Here is a 20,112-nt window from a genome sequence, read left to right on the forward strand (position 1 = left end):
GCATGCTCTGTTGCCTGTGTCTATGTGCCTGTGGTTCTGTCAGTGTGATCATGTGATGTATCTGACCCCAGGAATGTGTCAATAAAGTTTCCCCTTCCTGGGACAATGAATTCACGGTGTTCTTATTTCAATTTCCAGGAGTGTATTTGAGAATAAGATTAACGTACCAATACCACAGGAACTTCAGATTGTCAATTGTAAATAGCATCCAGAACCAAGTTAAGTAATTTTAATGCTTGTTATTATTTTAATAAATGTGTGTGAAAATTAATCAAGTTCTGTTTAAAGTTGGTCACCGTCAATCTGCTACTCTAAGTGTGCAAGTGGCATTTCTATCGTCTGACCCAACGGCAGAAGATAAACACGCCACGATAAGACCACGAGACATATTGCTGACACTCGCCTACTTCGTTAGAGCGACAAGTCAAATAATCTGATGGTGTGTGTATTGAAGGTCTTACAGTACGCACACCACATTTTCCATTCCGGAAACGGAACCATTTGACAACGATGGTCTTGAGTTCCCATTGTCTTCAAACTGTTTTACACCAAGCCATTGTCTCCAGCGTAAGAACAGGTAGCTGTCGCTGGATAACTGTTCGATATGGCAGAATGAGTGGTCGGTCGATAACTTCCGAACGGAAATGCTGAATCCTTGGTACGCGTGGCGGTATTTCGGACGATACTTCCCCACGCCAACATGATAATGGTAACAACTGAATGAGTTACGCACGGTCGGGTGTGAATACCAACGCCGCAGCTGTGAGGAGCCTTCAACAAGAATTTTTGTTCACATGTGGGTGGCACGGTAACGTTCGCCAGACTTCTTTCAGCCCTGTCAACTGCAAGCAGAACGTTTGTTTCTAGGGACAACTGCTGATATGATTCAAACAAGTGTCATTGAGTTAATGGTCGAGGGACGTTGCCTCTAAATAATAGAGCTTCAACTCATATTTTTACCGTGCTGTTCATTTTAGTCGAACTCTGCCTATGAGAGTGGCTCTAACAACAGGCCCTCTTACTCGGCCAGCAGAGATCCTGATGCAGCTTTAAGAAAATTCGTTCTGATGAAGCTTTGTGAAAATTCATTTCAGTATTTAGCTAACACACTATGTAACAAACCGTTAACACGTTCGAAGCGTAGCTACGATGATGACAATAACTCTAAGTAAGAACGGAAGCTTCGTCGGCACTGTTAAGTTGAATGCGCCAACGGCTCTCATTAATTATTAAAATTTTATTAAAAGGCAACATAAACCTTTCCTAAATCAGCACAGTAAACAGGAGATAATACGTGAAAGCCAAAAACGGAAGAAAAGCTTATTAAAAATGAACAGAATAATTTCAAAATGCAGTTCATGGCAGGTCACAATGTGGTATCTTGTGCTAGTTAACTAGGAAATTCTTTTGTTTTACATCATTAAACACCAGATGTACGGTGAACAGAACACTGTACAAATTAAGCTGATTACATAATGGGCTTGCACTGGTATCCTGTTTGCGGTGTCATAGCTGGCTCTGCGCAAGCACGTAGCAATTCCGTATCAATGGTCGTGTTCATATGACGACGCTACTAGTATGAGTCTACATACTCCATGCTGCTCGACTACTATCTTCAGTGCAATAGTATAACCCAAAATGAGTGAAAGTAAACGGTGTTTAACTGTGAAATGTACAAAGTATCTTGAATGAATTGATAAATTTGCATGAAGTAAAGTGACAAGTTGAACGACGCCATCAAGCTATTGGGTGTTCGAAAATTTAAAACTACAGGGCTCTTAAAAGATTAACTTGCCGATGAACAAGAAGAAAGGATGGTGAAGAAAGGGATCATGATATGTAAACTTCAAAAGATTTTCATTGGTGTAAGATGCCGAGACGTATATAGTAATAGTAATAATAATAATAATAATAATAATAATAATAATTACTATTGTTATACGCCATTTTCAATGACTACAAACAGTGAGGCTGACACAAAAGATTACCTCACACACCGGAAATATAAGAACTATGATAAGAAAGCCCACATAGAAGCAGTGGAAATGGTAGACAGGAATGTGTCCAGTCAGAAGATAAGCTCTTGGGTTGTCGAACTGGAAAATGGTTTGTGGGATTACAGGGATCAGACTGGAACTGGAAAATGAAGTCACAAAAAGAAAAGCAGGATCGGGAGAGCTGATGAAAGGCAAAAGAGAGAATGAGATCCATATGGACACCAGGAAAACGAGTCTAAAAGCACCGTGTGAGACACCAGGGCCATACGCAAATAACAGAATAATAATAATTACAATTAAGTGTATGAAATGTGCAAAGCAGCTCTGGATTATTGTTAATCTAAGAAAAATAAGAAGAAATTAGAAGTTCATGAAGGATGGCCGCAAATTATATAAATTTTCGAGTTACACAGTTCGTTTGGTTTGCTGCATTTAGAACAACCACTGGCGTGTATTTAACTTCTTGTACAGGTGATACCGGTGTGCACCTTCCACCCTGTTCAGGGCAGGTACATGACTGTAACCTTTTCCAAGTGCAATGAGCTTTCACATTGAGTATGGATTGTAATGGATTAAATGTGTCTTCGTATTTTACACCCGCTGACATACGTGGGAAAATATTCTGTTGCCCTTTGGTTTCGTGCAACATCACTTTACTACATTATGAGTTCAGAGCAGATATCAAGACTTCCCGCTTGTTTTTAGTATCACATATCATTGCTTTAAATATTGCCAGCTGAAGGCACTGAAACAGACAAAGAACTAAGATAGCAACAGCTGCCTGGCACAAAGAACAGATTCATCTAGTCTGATTCAGGATTCTGCAAAAACTAGGGATGCCTAGTTTGGAGTACGCCGCCATATCGTCGTAAATGTTTTCTCTCTGAGGAAACGTACCATGGAAGACAAGTGCAAATTGAAAAGAGGCTGGCGGAATGTATATTAGTTGTTCGTTCAAGAACTCACATTCTTTCTCGTCGTATTAGGCTTAATTATAACGTTAGCAGAGCGAATTAGTTAAGAAATTGTCACTCGTTGGCAGAGCCCATTGGAAAAGAGTGTGGAGAGAAAAATGAACCACACCAAGTTAATCCAGTTATAAAGAAATTTTAAGATAACGTTTTTTCTTCTGTAAATTACGAAGTTATAAGGGGAAGCAACATTTATTGAGATAAGTAAACGGATGAAACGTAACTCTTTTTGCAGACTTATGAACATAGATTATTTAGTTATTTGGCAGAGAGTTACAGCAACGAGTCATAAGTTTATTATGGAACAGTGTTTTTATCAGGTATCATGTACGTATCAATGTACGACGACTATTCATAAATTAATCTCCGACTGGCTACTGTAAAAAAATAGAAAACTTTTTTTTATAAACTACAAAAAAATGGTTCAAATGGCTCTGAGCACTATGGGACTTAACTTATGAGGTCATCAGTCCCCTAGAACGTAGAAGTACTTAAACCTAACTAACCTAAGGACATCACACACATCCATGCCCGACGCAGGATTCGAACCTGCGACCGTAGTAGTCGCGCGGTTCCAGACTGAAGCGCCTAGAACCATTCGGCCTCAGCGGCCGGCTTATAAACTACGTGTACTTACATGCTGACACTGCGTCTCTACATAGTCGCCACCCAAATTCAAATATTTGTCGTATCGTGACATCTGCTTGTTTATCCTTTCATCAGAGATGAAATTTTAACTTCAGCTAGTTACTGACAGCGCCCTTCAGCTATTCGTCGGTCATGAAGTCTGACTCGCGAGCCAGACCTTCATCTTGGGACAGAAATGACAGACTCTTCTTCGTGCCAAGTCTGGACTATATGAAGGATGCTGAAATATCTCCCAGCCAAAAAGTCTGAGTTTTTACGTAGGTCCATTCGTGGTATGGAGTCGCGCATTGTCGTGACGGAGAATTATGCCCTCGATAGTTGTCTCGCGTCATTTACTTTGGACTGACCTTCGGAGCTTTGTTAGAGCCTCACAATAAATCTGTCACTGCACAGTGTTCTCACGCGCTACTATCATGAAATCTGTTGTCAAAATTCCTTTGTGACCTTAAAAAACTGTAACCACCCTTTTGCGGATTCACAGCGTGTGCTTCAAGTTTTTGGGGTGTGTATTGAGAGCATGAGTGCTGTTTCTTAGTTTCAGAGTTCACTTCCTGGGCCCGCAGCTTGTCCCTGGTCACGATTCTGTACAGAAATTCTTTCCTCTTTTCTCGGTAGCGGTGGAGGAATGTCACGAGCGAACCAATTCTTTCAGTTTTGTGAATATCGGTTAGACGTTTTGGTACCCAACGTGCTACCCAACGTGCACAAAACAGACATTGTTAAGGAGGTACATCTTCAGAAAGAACAGAAACTGAGATCCGACGTCTCCTACGCTCAGTTTCGTCACGATACTGTGGAAGTCCATTCGTCACACATTAATGTCTTCCTCGAACACCTTCAGCATGCACACCTGTGATACTAGCCTTGACTTTTCTGCACCGCTCCCTCACAGCACCGTCACTCGCAACCCCATCGCCATACACATAACACAATCGACTACGAGTGTCTGCGGCATTGACGCCTTCCACGTGCAGGAAGCGAATGGCACAACACGCACCGCACCTGGCACGAGGCGCAATAACGTGGACCATTTTAGTCACTCGCTTTATACACACTAACGAAAGCAACTGACAGCTGGCTGACGCCACGTCACGTTCACAGTGTCCTTTCCTAACTACACAAGCGCCGTTTGTTTATTTTTAACAGCCAATGGAATGTTTATGTTTGAACAGCCACTGCATTTAAACCAAATGTGTACAAATCAATTTAAAACAAATTTATGACAATTTCTGTGAGGGAGCTAGAAACATGGAAAGCTTTAGGGTCAGTTCAATGCGCTGTACATAATCGCCTGCGTTCAATGTATGTTCTAGTGGCGGAATGTTCATCTAACAGAGGTATTCAAATAATGTCCATTTCCTGAATGCCCAACTCAATATGTCTACTGAACGACATGGAGGCGACATATAAAGTTGCACATTCGGAAACAATGTTGCAGTGGACCGTCATAATATGCATTACTGGGCGATGGAAAATCTTTGGTGAGAGCGTCATGTCAGTAGTCGAACGAGATGGTCCAAAAATGCGTGGTGTGAAGTCATTAGAGACGAAATCATCAGTCGACACTACTTCACAGGTACTCTAACAAGTGAGATGTATTTATCTTTTATCTACATCTACTTGTACATGTTTACTTTGCAATTCACAATTAAATGCCTGGAAGAGAGTTAACCGAACGATCTTCAAGCCATCTTTCTACCGTTCCGCTCTCGAACGGCGAGCTCGGAAAACCTTTCTGTGCGAGCTCTGATTTCTTTTATTTTATTATGATAATCATTTCTTTTTATGAAGGTGGGCGCCAGCAACATATTATCGCAATCGGAGGAGAAAGTTGGTGACAGACCGTTCACGACAAGATCCTGCCGCAATGAGGAACGCCTTTGTTTTAATGACTGCCACCACAATTCACGTACCATGTCCGTGGCACTATCTGCTCTGTTTCAGCTTAATATAAAATGACCTGCCCTTTTTGAACTTTCTCGATATCCTCCGCCTGTCCCATGTGATTCGGATTCCACAACGCACAGCAATAATGCAGAAGAGGGCGGACCAACGTGATGTACGCAATCTCTTTAGTAGGCCTGTTGCACTTTATAAGTATTCTGCCAATAAGCGCCGGCTTTGGTTTGCTTTGCCCACGACATTGTCTATGTGATCGTTTCAATTTAAGTTATTCGTGATTGCAGTCCCTAAGTATTTAGTACAGTTTACAGTCTTTAGATTTGTGTGACTTATCGTGTAATCGAAATTTAGTGATCACCTTTTGACACTCACGTGGACGACTTCACACTGCTCATTGATTAGAGTCAACTGAGAATTTTCGCACCATACAGATATCTTGTGTAAATCATTTAGCAATTGGCTTTGATCATCCGATGACTTTATAAGACGGTAAATGACAGCATTACCTGCAAAAAATCTAAGAAGGCTGCTCAGGTTATCTCTTACGTTGTTTATATAGATCGAAAACAGACTAGGTCCTATAACACGTCCTTAGGGAACGCCCACTTCTGTTTTGCTCGACGTCTTTCAGCCACTTACTACGAACAGGAACTCACAATTGCACAATTGAGGCGATACTCCACAGGCACTCAGTTTGATTAGAAGTCTATAATTTACATGTTCTCCTTGAATGTGTAGTCTAGACATTAAAGGCGCATGTGATGTAACTCGTTGGTCACTAAGCTCATTCTGTGGCTGAAGTTGGGCAAGAAATGAAGAACAACTTTCCTGGAAAATGGTTAGGCCTCCGTGGTCCTCAGAAATGACCCACGCTGTTGTCCGACTTAACGACAGTAGATTTCTTTGTGTGGAGATATTACTGCAAACACCGCATCAAGGAAGCTTGCTACTCCGTGACACCAACAATTTTACATCTCGCCTGCAGGTCGTTAAGAACGCTCACTGAGTTGTGCACTTAGAACAATGGGCACTCGTATGAATGCCTCACTTTAGTGCATATTCCGCTACCGTCTGAACACAAATAATAACGTACAACATGTTGTATCCACCACTAAAATTCTGAACGTTTCCTGCTCCTTCACTAAAATGGACAGAAATGCGATATAAATTGATATTTTCGCAGTTGGTTTCAATACATCAGCTGCCAGACAGAAAAAAATGTTTTATTTAAAAAATTGTGACTCATTGCTGTAACTCTCTAGACAAATAACTAAACGAACTAATTACGTAACGGCACAGAAAGAGTAATGTTACTTAAGTTAACCTGTCTAAGTCAATTTTCCTTTCAGTTATCATTTTGTAAGGTACAGGGGAAAAAAAAAGATTACATGGAACATTCAGTGTACAAGAAGGTGTGGAGCATCTCTCTTGTGAAATTTGGAAATTAGGCGACGGATCGTGGGTGAAGCCTCGATAGTTCAATTGGAAAGACAAGTTTCTCCGCTCCAGTGAGAAACATTCATACTGAATTGAAATTATTTATGAAAATGTGTGTATTGCTTATCTGATTACCGTCGTAATACCTAATATACAGGGTGTATAAAAAAAGAATCAACCGACCTGGCACAACAATGAATCATAACATGTAAGTTTTCACGTCCAGCGTCTTCATTAATTAAAACTTCCAGGCTGAATTGCCGTGGTCCATATATAAAACTTCTTCCCCATCCTGACGTTTCGTTGCCTACTGCGGGCAACATCTTCCGAGGTGAGTCGGCGTCTGGCTGCTAGGCGCTGGAGGTCCCGCTTATATAGAGCGCTCAGATGGCGCCACCACTCGTCACGTGCTCTCGACTTTAAAACTATCTCTGGCTAGTGTGGCACCCCTTAGCTACCCCAGGTGTGTATAAAACTCCGTGTAGCTGTGGCATGGTCTATATTGGAACAACTAAAAAGAGTGTTAATACCTGCCTAACGGAACACAAAAGGAACTATAGATTGGGACATATTGACAAATCAGATGTAGCGGAACACGTTTTCAAAGACGGTGATCACGAAACAAAAATTTGTGAGACAAACGTGATACCTAGGACCTCACATTATGATACCCGCATGTATAGAGAAGCTATAGAGATCTACAAGCAAGAAAATAATTTTAATAAAAAAGGAAGAATGATTAAAATTAGACAAGATATGGCGGTCGACTTTGCACCAACGAAGTGACAATCGACTGCCTGTAATCGAGAGATATGGCACTAGCCACAGATAGTCTTAAAATCGAAAGCACGTGACGAGTGGTGGCGCCATCTGAGAGCTCTATATAAGCGGGACCTCCAGCGCCTAGCAGCCAGTCGCCGACTCACCTCGGAAGATGTTGCCCGTAGTAGGCAACGAAACGTCAGGAAGAAGAAGAAGAAGAAGTTTTATATATGGACCACGGCAATTCAGCGCGGAAGTTTTAATTAATGATAAACAATGAATTTTGTTTTTTGATGAACGGGAAATTCAAAAAGTTTTTTCCACATGTTTCTGAAACTAATAAACATAAAACAATGAATTTTATTTTTTGATGGACGAGAAATTCAAAACGTTTCTTTCCACACCTTTTTATAGGTGTTCAATACATTGATTTAAAGATTCCCGCACTTGCAGATGCCAGTGTGGCTGTGCTCGATGCTGTTGGCAAAAGAAGTCGTTCGAATTAGTCTCCAGCCGCACCGCGAACGGATTTCTGCGGACTCTTTGTGAAACTATGGCGGACAAGTTCGACGTCTGTGTCAGACACTCGGGGACGGCCCGGCGATTTACCTTTACACAGACGACCTGTTTTTCAGAATTGTTCATGCCATCGTCTAATGCTCTGTGCTATAGGAGGATCCACACCAAACCTAGTACGAAAGTCACGCTAAACAGTTATTAGTGACCCGCACTGCGCAAAACATAGAACACAAAACGCTTTCTATTGTCTCGACACCATTTTTACGAGAACTGACGTAGGTGCACATTGGTGCGAGGCCAACGAGAAATTTCTCGTTGGCCTCGACATTGCTGCTACCTAGCAGGAACCATGTAAAACACGAGAGTTTGTTCTTTCCACCAGTATGTTGTTCACGCACATATCTCAAATAACATAATAGTTATGATTTTTTAAAATTAGATGTTTCTTTTGTTGTGAACGCACATATCTCAAATAACATAATAGTAATGATTTTTTTTAATTGGATGATTCTTTTTGATACATCCCGTATAATTACATACGGATCCTGAGTAAACCAAAGAAAGGCGAAAGTGATAAGGAGTAGTAGAAATGAGATAAGGGAGAAATTTACCATAAAAATTGTGAACCCTGAAGTAGACCAAGTGAAGGAATTATGCTACTTTGGAAGCAAAATAAGGTACGAAGTGTGTCTAAAAAGTATCCGACCTTTGATTTTCCCGCGAAAAATAGAAGATAGCGCGGTGCCACTGCACACAGTAAAGGAAGAGACCTTTATGCTCATCCGTGAATTTTGTCACAACCCTCCAGCGCGTCAGTCGCTGCCTGTCGGTCGCTGAGTGAGGTGCTACTCAACGTGTTCGTCGGATTATCGATTCTCTCAAGCTGACTGAACATGCTGAGCAAAGATACTGCATCAAATTATGTCAAAAGCTTGGTGATTCTCAGAGCGAAACAATTCGTAAGATTCAGTAGGTGTTTGGAGAAGATGCGATGGGTGTAACACAAATTAAGGAGTGGTTCAACCCATTCAAAAATGTCCGCACATTAGCGGAGAGTGACCGGCATTCTGGCAGGCCCCAAACTGCTCGGAGTGCAGCTGTTGTTGAGAGGGTACAAAATTTGGCGATGGCAGATGGTCGTTTGACCGTGCGGGAGATTGCCCGAGAGGTTCGAGCGAGTAAAGAGTCTGCACATGCAATTTCGCAAGACGATTTGAACATGCACCGAGTGGCTGCTAAATTCGTGCCCAAGTTGTTGTCTCCGGAACAAAAATACCTCCGTTTCGACGTTGCACAGGACCTTCTGGACACCACCATCACTGATCCTGGTTTTCTGAACACTGTGATAACTGGAGATCAGTCATGAGTGTACGGGTACACCCAGAAACAAAAAGACAGTCGTCGCAATTGAAGCATCCCGAATCTCCAAGGCCGAACAAAGTGCGGCAGGTACGAAGCAAAATCAAGGTGATGCTGACTCTCTTCTTTGATATCCGTGGAATTGTGCATCACCAATACGCACCGAAAGGACAAACAGTGACAAAGGAATACTATCAAGATGTTCTCCGGCGACTCCGTGACGCAGTTCGGCGCAAAAGACCAGACATGTGGACGGCAAAAAACTGGGAACTGCATCACGACAACATCCTCGCACATTCATCCCACTTGATCCTAAATTTCTTGGTCAAACGTGGAATTACATCCGTTCGCCAGATTCCCTACTCTCCAGACATGGCTCCTTGCGACTTCTGGTAGTCTACAAAATTGAAGACGCCACTGAAAGGATCCCGTTTTGAGAGTAGACAAGAGATAATGCGGAAAACGATGACAGAGCTAACACCATTCCAAAAGAAGACTTCCAGCAGTGGAAGGATCGGTGGACTAAGTGTGTGCAAGCACAAGGGGCCTGCTTTGGAGGAGATTAGGGTCCCAACCCCGTCAGGTATTGGAAATATTTTTTGTGGCCAAAGGTCGGATACTATTTAGACAGGCCTCGTATGACGGACGAAGAAGGTGAACGTAACAAGTAGACTGGCACAGTCAAAAAGGGCATTCCTTTCGAAGAAAAGTCTACTAGTATCAAACATAGACCTTAATTTGAGGAGGAAATTTCTGAAAATGTACGTCAGTTACACAGCATTTTTTCGAAGTGGGGAAATACGAAAAGATGAAATTCGAAGCGTTTGAGATGTGGTGCCGTAGAAGAATGTTGAAAACTAAGTGGACTGATAAGGTAAGGAATTAGGAGGTTCTCCGCACAATAGGTGCGGAAGGAAATATGTGAAAAACACAGACAAGAAGAAGGGACAGGATGATAGGACACGTGTTAAGACATCAGCGAATCCTCTACACGGTACAGCAGACAGCTATAGAGAGTAAAAACTGAAAGGGAAAACAAAGAGTGCAATATATCCAACAAATAATTCATTATTGGTTCTCGGAAATGAAGAGATTGCTACAAGAGGGAAAGTCACGACAGGCGACATAAAGGCTGTCAGAAGACTCATGATCCTAAAGAAAATTTAATGTACTGCTGAAATTACACTGTGCAGCAAAATTAATGAATCACTTTTAGAAACTTCGTAACTGTCTCCCATCCCAAACATAACTTTGAAATCTGGCTCGAAGGTCCCTACAACTTTCCTCTGTAGCGGTGCAAAAGCGTGAGCCCTGGGACGTAACCATCTGGCTCGGTGATGCTTCAAACACCAAGGTATCGACACATAAGAAACAAGTTCACGTAAGCTGTAACGTGGATTAATGATGTCTCATTGGCACTGAACCTTACCACAAGTCTGCCGCCAACGTGGACATGTCCCACGACGGGAAAGTCGTCAAACCTACTCTTACCTACGTTTCATAGACTCTTTTAGCGCCTCTGCGATGGAGGTCAGAAACGCAACACCGAGCGTTGATATCCGGCGGCTTTCTTATGGGTGGCCGAGAATGACAAATTAGACACACCACCAGTTAGAACCGACACGAAAAAGCCTCGTGGGATGACATAAAGAGTGTCAATGAAACCGTCTCTTCCCTTGGGGCGTTAATTCCCAAATATTTCGCTGTCGAACACGACAGTTCGCAGTGCAATGAGCAGCAGGAAGACGTACTGTACGACTTAGACTCTGCTGACACCCCATGGGCCTCGTTGTCTCAGCACTACTTCCAAGGACATCGTGCGGCTCCAACCACATTATACGTGGTCTGGTCCCTTTGGTGTGTACTGTGACCGTAATTTTTGCTCTAGCATATAGAGTGGAACCGCTGGGGGCCGTTCCGGACCATTCGACGAAATCTAAACGCGGTTCGAAGCAGCAACGCGCATTTCTGCTTTTCCACCACTCATCTGTTTCGCGTCCTCCTGTGGTGCGAACGCAGTTGCTTTGGGGGGGGGGGGGGGGGGGAATGTAAAAATGACAACATGTGCATGAATAAAGTGGCAAAGGGTCACTCTAAGATCCCTCCACCCACCCGCCACTCTCGGGGGAAACCGTTGTTGAGCACGTTACAAATGTACCGGTCACAAACTTCGGCACAAATTTAGCCTCACGACTGCTCTAGCGCTCAGAGTTAGGCAACCCCTTCGACACATGCTATGTGGGGTTTGCCTGCATTCCCGTTCAGACTTCGTCGAATGATTCAAATGGCTCTGATCACTATGGGACTTAACTTCTAAGGTCATCAGTCCCCTAGAACTTAGAACTACTTAAACTTAACTAACCTAGGGACATCACACACATCCATGCCCGAGGCAGGATTCGAACCTGCGACCGTAGCGGTCACGCGGTTCCAGACTGTAGCGCCTAGAACCGCACGGCCACCCCGACCGGCTTCGTCGAATGGTCTCGAACGGTCGCTAACTGTTCCATCCTGTATACCGTAGCACAAATTGCGGTCGAGATACACTCCAAAGGGGTCAGATGACGTTCTGTGGGGTTGCAGCTCCACTGTATTACTAGAGAAGTGCTGAATCGATCGAGGGGTGTTAGCGATATCAGAGGTAATCAAGAACATCGCTCCGTTGCACATCGCACAGAGGATACTTCACACTGTAGCTTTAGACCGCAAAATGTGTGTAAACGAAAGCCTCAAAGGAAGGAGTGGTTTCATTGACGCTCTTTATGTCACACCCTGAGGCCTTGTTGTTGTTGTCTTCAGTCCTGAGACTGGTTTGGTGCAGCTCTCCATGTTACTCTATCCTGTGCAAGCTTCTTCATCTCCCAGTACTTACTGCAACCTACATCCTTCTGAATCTGCTTAGTGTATTCATCTCTTGGTCTCCCTCTATGATGTTTACCGTCCACGCTGCCCTCCAATGCTAAATTTGAAATCCCTTGATGCCTCAGAACATGTCCTACGAACCGGTCCCTTCTTCTTGCCAAGTTGTGCCACAAACTCCTCTTCTCCCCAATTCTATTCAATATATAGCTCATTAGTTATGTGATCTACCCATCTAATCTTCAGCATTCTTCTATAGCACCACATTTCGAAAGCTTCTATTCTCTTCTTGTCCAAACTATTTATCGTCCATGTTTCACTTCCATACATGGCTACACTTCATACAAATACTTTGAGAAACGACTTCCTGACACTTAAATCTATACTCGATGTTAACAAATTTCTCTTCTTCAGAAACGCTTTCCTTGCCATTGCCAGTCTACATTTTATATCCTCTCTACTTCGGCCATCATCAGCTATTTTGCTCCTCAAATACCAAAACTCCTTTACTACTTTAAGTGTCTCATTTCCTAATCTAATTCCTTGAGGCCTTTTCGCGTCTATTCCGAGTAGCGGTGTGACTGAAAAGTGTTATCGGGAAGAAAACTGCGTGATTTCAACGCTGGGTGTTGGGGTTCTGACCTCCATCGCAGAGCCGTCCAGAAAATAGGTAAATGTGGGGAAGAAGGGGTGTGGCGACCTTCCCATCACGGTGGCGTTGGGAAGAATTGTGGTGAAATTTGATGTCTGTGTGACATCATTAACCCACCTTACAGCTCATGCGAGCTTTTGAGAGTTGCCCCTTTCTTGCAAGTGTCGGCACCTTGGTGATCGAAGCACTGTCGAGCCAGAGAAAGACGTCGCAAGGCGCCACACTTTTATATCATTACAAAGGAAGGTTGTATGCACCTTTGGGCCAAATCTGAAACTGTGTCGGAATGAGAAACATTACGGGATTTCGAAAAAGTGATCCTTTAATTTCGTTGAACGGTATAAGTTCTCGACTACAGAATGGAAAAATAAAACTGCCCAGGAAAATACTTCATGAGCTTAAAGACGGGCAACCCAGCATCATTGTTTTCCATGGGTATGGATGATGTAAGTTGAATTACCTACCTCAAGGTGCACGAAAAGTTTCCAGGCTAGTTTTATTTCGCCTATCCAGTTTTTGAAAGGAATAGACAGCAGAACAATAAAAAAATGGGAAGAGCTTACCTCTTCCGGCTTATGCGGAGACTGCTGGTGGGGATGGTGCTGGTGGTGGTGCGGCGTGTGCTGCTGGTGTTGATGGTGGTGATGGTGATGGTGGTGGTGGTGCAGGCTGGCAGGCTCCGGGGAGACGCGGCGTGGTTTGGGCGGGGCGTTGGCGTACAGTGGGGGCGGCGGCACTGTCAGGACGGCCGCCTGCGGACCGGCCGCCGCCGAGGGGGCGGGCGCGGCGGCGGATGCGGAGGCGGCTGCGGCGGCAGCGGCTGCGGCGGCGGCGGCCGCGGCGTTGGCGGCGGTGAGCGCCGGCAGCGGAGACGGGATGCGTGACGTCACGGGGGCGGCGGGGGACTTGGAGCGGGCGGCGGCGGCCGCGGCGGAGGGCGACTTGGAGCGCACACCTGCCCCCGGCGCCGCCCCCACGCGGTAGCCGTGGAAGCCGCTGTCACTGTCGTCGGCGCTGGCGCTGGCGTTCACCTGCGACGAGGCCGACGAGACGCTGGGCCTGCGGGACAGACGGAGGTTCCTGCAGAGAGCGCGCCACACTCACACGTCACACGCCGCTGGTGACGCTGTTAAGAGTAGCGACACATCAGCGCCCTTTATCACGCCAGACGCTGTGAAATAGCTGAACGTCTAGAACGGTCACCAAGTTTCCACCACGGGTTGCCTATCTACGAGGAGCGTTGGAAAAGTCCGTGCAAAAATAATAACTACTTACGTGTTTGGGGTAAACCTTTTTTAGTTTTCCACATAGTCTCCTTTTAGACTTACACACTTCGTCCAACACTGTTCTAATTTGATGATCCCTTCCGAATAAGTCTGCAAAATAGCTATTAGTTGCTGCATTCACCTCCTCGTTCGAATAAAATCTTTGTCCTGTCAGCCATTTCTTCAAATTGGGGAACAAGTGGTAGTCGGAGGGAGCCAAAACTGGAGAATAGAGAGGATGTGAAAAAATTGGAATCCAATTTCCATTAATTTTGGACCACAACTGCTGAGGTTTGTGCTGGTGCATTGTCGTGATGGGAAAGGACCTTTTTTTTTGCGGTCTAATCGCCGGCGTTTTTCTTGCAGCTCGTTTTTCAAACGGTCCAATAACGATGAATAATATTCACATGTAATAGTTTTACTCTTTTCCAGATACTCGATGAGGATTCTCCCTTACGAATCCCAAAAGACAGTCGCCATAACCTTTCTGGCCGAAGGAATGGTCTTCGCCGTTTCTGGTGCAGTTTCTGCCTTGGTAACCGATTGTTTAGATTGTTACTTGGTCTCAGGAGTAAATCTATCCGTTTTTCATCAACAGTGACGAAACGATGCTTGAAGTCCTGCGGATTCTTCCTGAACAGCTGCAAGCCATGCTTGCAACACTTCACACAATTGCGTTTTTGGTCAAGCGTGAGCAATTGCGGAAACCATCTTGCGGATAGCTTTCTCATTTCCAAATGTTTATGCAAAATATTATGTACCCATTCATTCGAGATGCCCACAGGACTAGCAATCTCACGCACCTTAAGTCTTCTGTCATCCATCACCATATCATTGATTTTATCAATGATTTCTGGAGTCGTAACCACCACAGGGCGTCCAGAATGTTCAGCATTACTTGTGTCCATGTGGCCACTCCAAAAATTTTGAAACCACTTATCAACTGTTCTAATCGAAGGTGCAGAGTCACCGTAATGTTGATCAAGCTTCTGTTTAGTCTCCTGAGGTGTTTTGCATTTCATAAAGTAATGTTTAACACTACACGAAATTCTTTTTGTATATTTCTTGGCAATCACTCGACTTACTTGATTCACACGAAATCCAAACACAAAGAAATAGACAAATATGGCTGAAACTTGGTGTGTCTTCTTTCCAAAGATACTACTATCTAAACATGACCTCGATACGCGCTGGTGGTGCCATCTCTCGGACTTTGCACGGACTTTTCAAACGCCCCTCGTAATGGCTTCCAGGGCCAACAAAATTTTGACTTTCAATGTTTCGTACAATTATCGACCGACTTTAAAATTTAAATGCTGTCGTTATCTACTCATCGGCAGCTATATTCTTACGTTAAAGGTTTAACACTATACGTCCAGCACTGAAGTTAGACACTGCGTACATGTCTCAAAGCAATGAAACTCACGGCGCCCGGATTACCCACATTTTACTCACCCAGAATCTGAGAATTAGATCACTTAGCGACTTCCAACAAACTTTACACGTAACTGCAAATGTAACGCTTTGTACATGTTCGCTGTGTATGCTGTAAAACTTCAGCATCAAGCATGATCGTTCAGTTTTTCTGTACTACTAACTCTGTTCGCAACATATTTTGCAGGTAGTATCGACATACATCACTGAATGTACCTGCAGGATTACATCACTACACGATAAATGTGTCACGAGATATGACCTCACAAACATTGAGACGCGCGAAAATATAGCTTTTCTTTAAACGGAGTTCAAATAACGCAGACTATACCCATGCAATGTGTGGTAATGGGAGCACATAGAGACTTACAACAACCTTTACACATAATTTCAAAGCGTCTGAGTCTGAATCTTTAAAGAATCAGTAATTGGGAGGATTGCCGGTCTAATTCTATTCAGCAATCTGCGATGTTCATGAAAACGAGATCGATTGCGAGCAGTCGATCTATCCCAAAGCGACAGTTTCAGACGAAAACTGCTTTGTAAACCATATCCCAAAAATTCCACGTAATAGAAGCTGGTTCTGATGTAACATAGAAGACATTATCGGTCACTACACGAAACTGACTTGAAGTTACCCGTCCCTTTCCACATCGATATTTTTATTTCTACTTATTTTATCAGTTTTCTTCGTGAGATTCAAGTTTTCGTTCTTTGCTTGTCTTCTAAAAAAATCTTCAGGTTCAATAACATGTATTGGATGTCAGAATCTCCTCTTACTCAGACTTACATACCAGGTTTTGTCACGAATAACTTCCACCTACTAGTTTCCACTAACTAGTTTCAGAAGTAACACAGTATACACATGTATTGTGATTATTAAGACATTTTATTTGCTACTCATATTCAAAACAGTATTAATTCGCGATAAAAATCAATTTGCTGTCACAGTTGCACATGTCACCTAAAATGACTAAACCATTTTTAGATTTTAAATCACCACAAAGTGAGTATTATAAAATGAGTATGACATTGTATGATTAGAACTAATTACTGTTAGTTATTGCACTGATAATGAAACACGTACTAAACTCGTTTCTGCCTTAGATATATTATCATCTCTTGGATTTTATTATCAGTATGACTATTAATGTTGTTTCCAGAATGGATTTTCACTCTGCAGCGGAGTGTGCGCTGATATGAAACTTCCTGGCAGATTAAAACTGTGTGCCCGACCGAGACTCGAACTCGGGACCTTTGCCTTTCGCGGGCAAGTGCTCTACTGCCAGAAGTAAAGCTGTGAGGACCGGGCGGGAGTCGTGCTTCGGTAGCTCAGATGGCAGTCTGGCATTAGCTGCCGCAGCGGTCGCACGCTCCTGAAGTTTGCTCCGTGAACGTTCAGTGTTTACGTCAGTGTTTTCGTGTTTTGTGCTCGTTTATTGAGGTTTTGCACGTGAATTAAGCGTTATCAATTGAGCATTTGGTCTTCTTTCGTGTCATCTTTCTACGAAGTGCCGTTGGGATTTCGGCGTTGTCCGAGATTTCTTCGCTGCAGAACACCATGGCAAACTCCGTGAGAAAAAACACCGTGATTTTCACCTTCGACAAGTACACCCGTCGAGTACAGCCCTCTGCACTTGAAATACACGACTGGATTACCGAGGTAATTGGCCTTCATTCTGAATCTGTTCATACCATGCAGCTGGACTCTGATGAATACTGCATTTTTGTAAAGTTTAACGATTCCGCGAGTGTAGACCGCTTTCTGGCAAAATTTGGTTATGAAACGGAATTTATACACCGTGATGGTACTAGAAGTACTGTCAAACTCCGGAATTCCGAGTCTGTAATTAGGAATGTTAGGGTTTTGAATATTCCCATAGAAGTAGACAATTCGAAAATTAAAGATGTCCTTTCAAAGTATGGGGTTGTCAGGCAAATAGTCAACGAAAGGTGGGCTTCGCATTTCAAGCTGCAGTGCTTTAACGGCATTCGCTCCGTGGAGATGGAAGTGAAAGCAAACATTCCCTCCCACATCTTTGTTGACGGGCACAAGGCGCATGTTATGTACTCAGGACAAACCCCTACATGTCATGTATGTAACGAGTCTGGTCACCTCCGTCAGGACTGCCCTCGCCGTGTATTTGTGCTAACAAATAACCTTACGCAACGCCGGAAATTGACACTCAACGATTTATTGCCAGCCAGTAATACAACAGAGCCAGCGGCGGTCGTGGATCCTGTTACTACCTCTGAAAATGTTGCACTTAATGTTAATGACTTTCCGTCTTTAAAACCTGCATTAACTGCTGAAATTCCGTCCCGTGACAGCGAGATTCCCACGAAAAAGCGTCCTCTAGAGGACACTGAAAGAAATGTTGATGAGGACTCTTCCTGTGAAACACCCGTTGCCAGGAGGCCGAAGCCCAGTCCTGAAGATCTGTTGGAAGTGGAAAAAGGAGATGGAATGAAGGTCGATGTGGCTCCCACTTCCGCACAAGGACTTACACCGCCACGAACAGATAGTGACGCAGCGGGTAGTGATTTTTCACGGAAATGTGACCCTGAGCCTGAGGTCACGGCTGAAATAACCGCATCAAGTGCACAACCCATACAGTGCGAACCGTACGAGGAAGTACCAGGTAAAGAACCTGCTGACTCCGAAGCGCAACGCCGCGCCGAAGGAGGAAATACACAAGCATCACCGCCTCGCCAGCAAAACAACACAACAGACACCACGCCGGAACCAAACATTGACGACTCGCAAGCCACGGCCGTTGCCCCATTTAGCCACCGCCGGCGGCTGCGACAGACACCGGGCCTTGCTGTCACGCGTCATCAAGCGAAAGTCACACCAGAGAAGAAAGACATCAAGAAAAAGAATATCAAATATGAAGTCATCAGGTCCAACACTGACGAGGAGAAAGAGAATGGCCACAGTGACTTATAGCAATGCATTGTCAGGATTTCAGGATACTTCTCTTCTCAAGCTATTTGTTTAAAAGCAGTGCAAATTTTCTAGGCAGTTAGTACATGTAATGGGCACACAGCTTGTAAAGATCGTGCCTTGTAGGGAAGCACGTTTGCTGCTATAATCATACCGAACCTCATCCCAAATAGCTTCTTCCGGTATGTCTGTGCTGCAAGCTTATAGCATTACTACTATTAACATTAATAAAATACAGTCACCCTTGAAATTGGCAGCACTAAAGGAATTCTTGTACCAGTCCGGAACAGATATCGCGTTGCTACAAGAAGTTGCGATAACGGAATTTCGGATCCCAGGCTTTTTTGAAATTGTTAATGTTTCTACGGAAGCCAATATCGGTACAGCCATTCTTATAAGGGAAGGCATTCCGGTGACTGAAATCGAACGACTAGAATCAGGAAGAGCCATAGGCATAAAACTTTTCGATGTGACAGTGATTAACCTTTACGCCCCATCAGGAACTTCCCACAAATTGGATCGTGCGAAGTTTTTTCAAGATGAACTGATTTATTTATTGAGGAAAAATCCGTGTTCTCTTATATTAGGTGGAGATTTTAACTGTGTTTTAAACCAGAAAGATCAACAACCCAACTTCAACTACTCGCCACAGTTAAAAAAATTAGTAAGTGATCTACACCTTAAGGATGTGTGAGAACTTCAGCACCCGACGTCAGTCGGGTTCACGTATATAACCAGCCACTCCCGCAGCAGACTAGATAGAATTTACGTGTCACCAAATTTGCAAAATTATTTATTAAACGTTGAGACTATTCCAGTGTATTTTAGCGATCACAGTACACTTTTAACTTGCTTTAATCTAAGTGTACAACCAACCCGTCGATTCAGAGGCCAATGGAACTTAAATATCTCTGTTTTAACTGACGAAGAACTGGAACAGGAAATAAGGTTTGCGTGGACTATGTGCCTCCGCACAGTAGACAAGCACCCAACAGTCATAGACTGGTGGACAAGGAGGGCTAAACCAAGGCTGCGGAAAGTTGTCATGCAGTATAGTGCAGCCAGGCACAGGGAGTTGAGGAATACAATGGAGTTTTATTATAAAGTTTTAAGAGACTTATATCAACAGGCCCATGATGACGTAATTCGTCTAAATGATATCAAAAAAATAAAAGCCAAGTTATTAAGCATTAAACGGCAACAGATGGAGGGACTCAAAATTAAATCGAAAGCCACATCAGTCGTAGCAGGTGAAACAGCTTCTCTGTATCACTTGGTGCGGCATGCTAAAAACAGACGTCAAACTTTAATTGATGAAGTCCAGACGCATACTGGTACGAGGCTCACAAGCCAGAAACAA

At 43.7% G+C, this 20,112-nt stretch overlaps 1 protein-coding gene across 1 annotated transcript in view; it reads right to left on the minus strand.

The window, feature by feature from the left end:
• Window positions 1–20,112, minus strand: part of LOC124622695 — a gene marked incomplete at its 5' end in the record, with an annotated part of 712,404 nt that overhangs the window by 547,377 nt on the left and 144,915 nt on the right. The window contains one exon of the mRNA XM_047148485.1: window positions 14,024–14,165. Within this exon, the coding sequence (XP_047004441.1) occupies window positions 14,024–14,165 (142 nt within the window). The remainder of the gene's footprint in view (window positions 1–14,023; window positions 14,166–20,112) is intronic.

This window comes from Schistocerca americana, chromosome 7 (genome assembly GCF_021461395.2).
Source record: "Schistocerca americana isolate TAMUIC-IGC-003095 chromosome 7, iqSchAmer2.1, whole genome shotgun sequence".
Classification (NCBI taxonomy): Eukaryota; Metazoa; Arthropoda; class Insecta; order Orthoptera; family Acrididae; genus Schistocerca; species Schistocerca americana.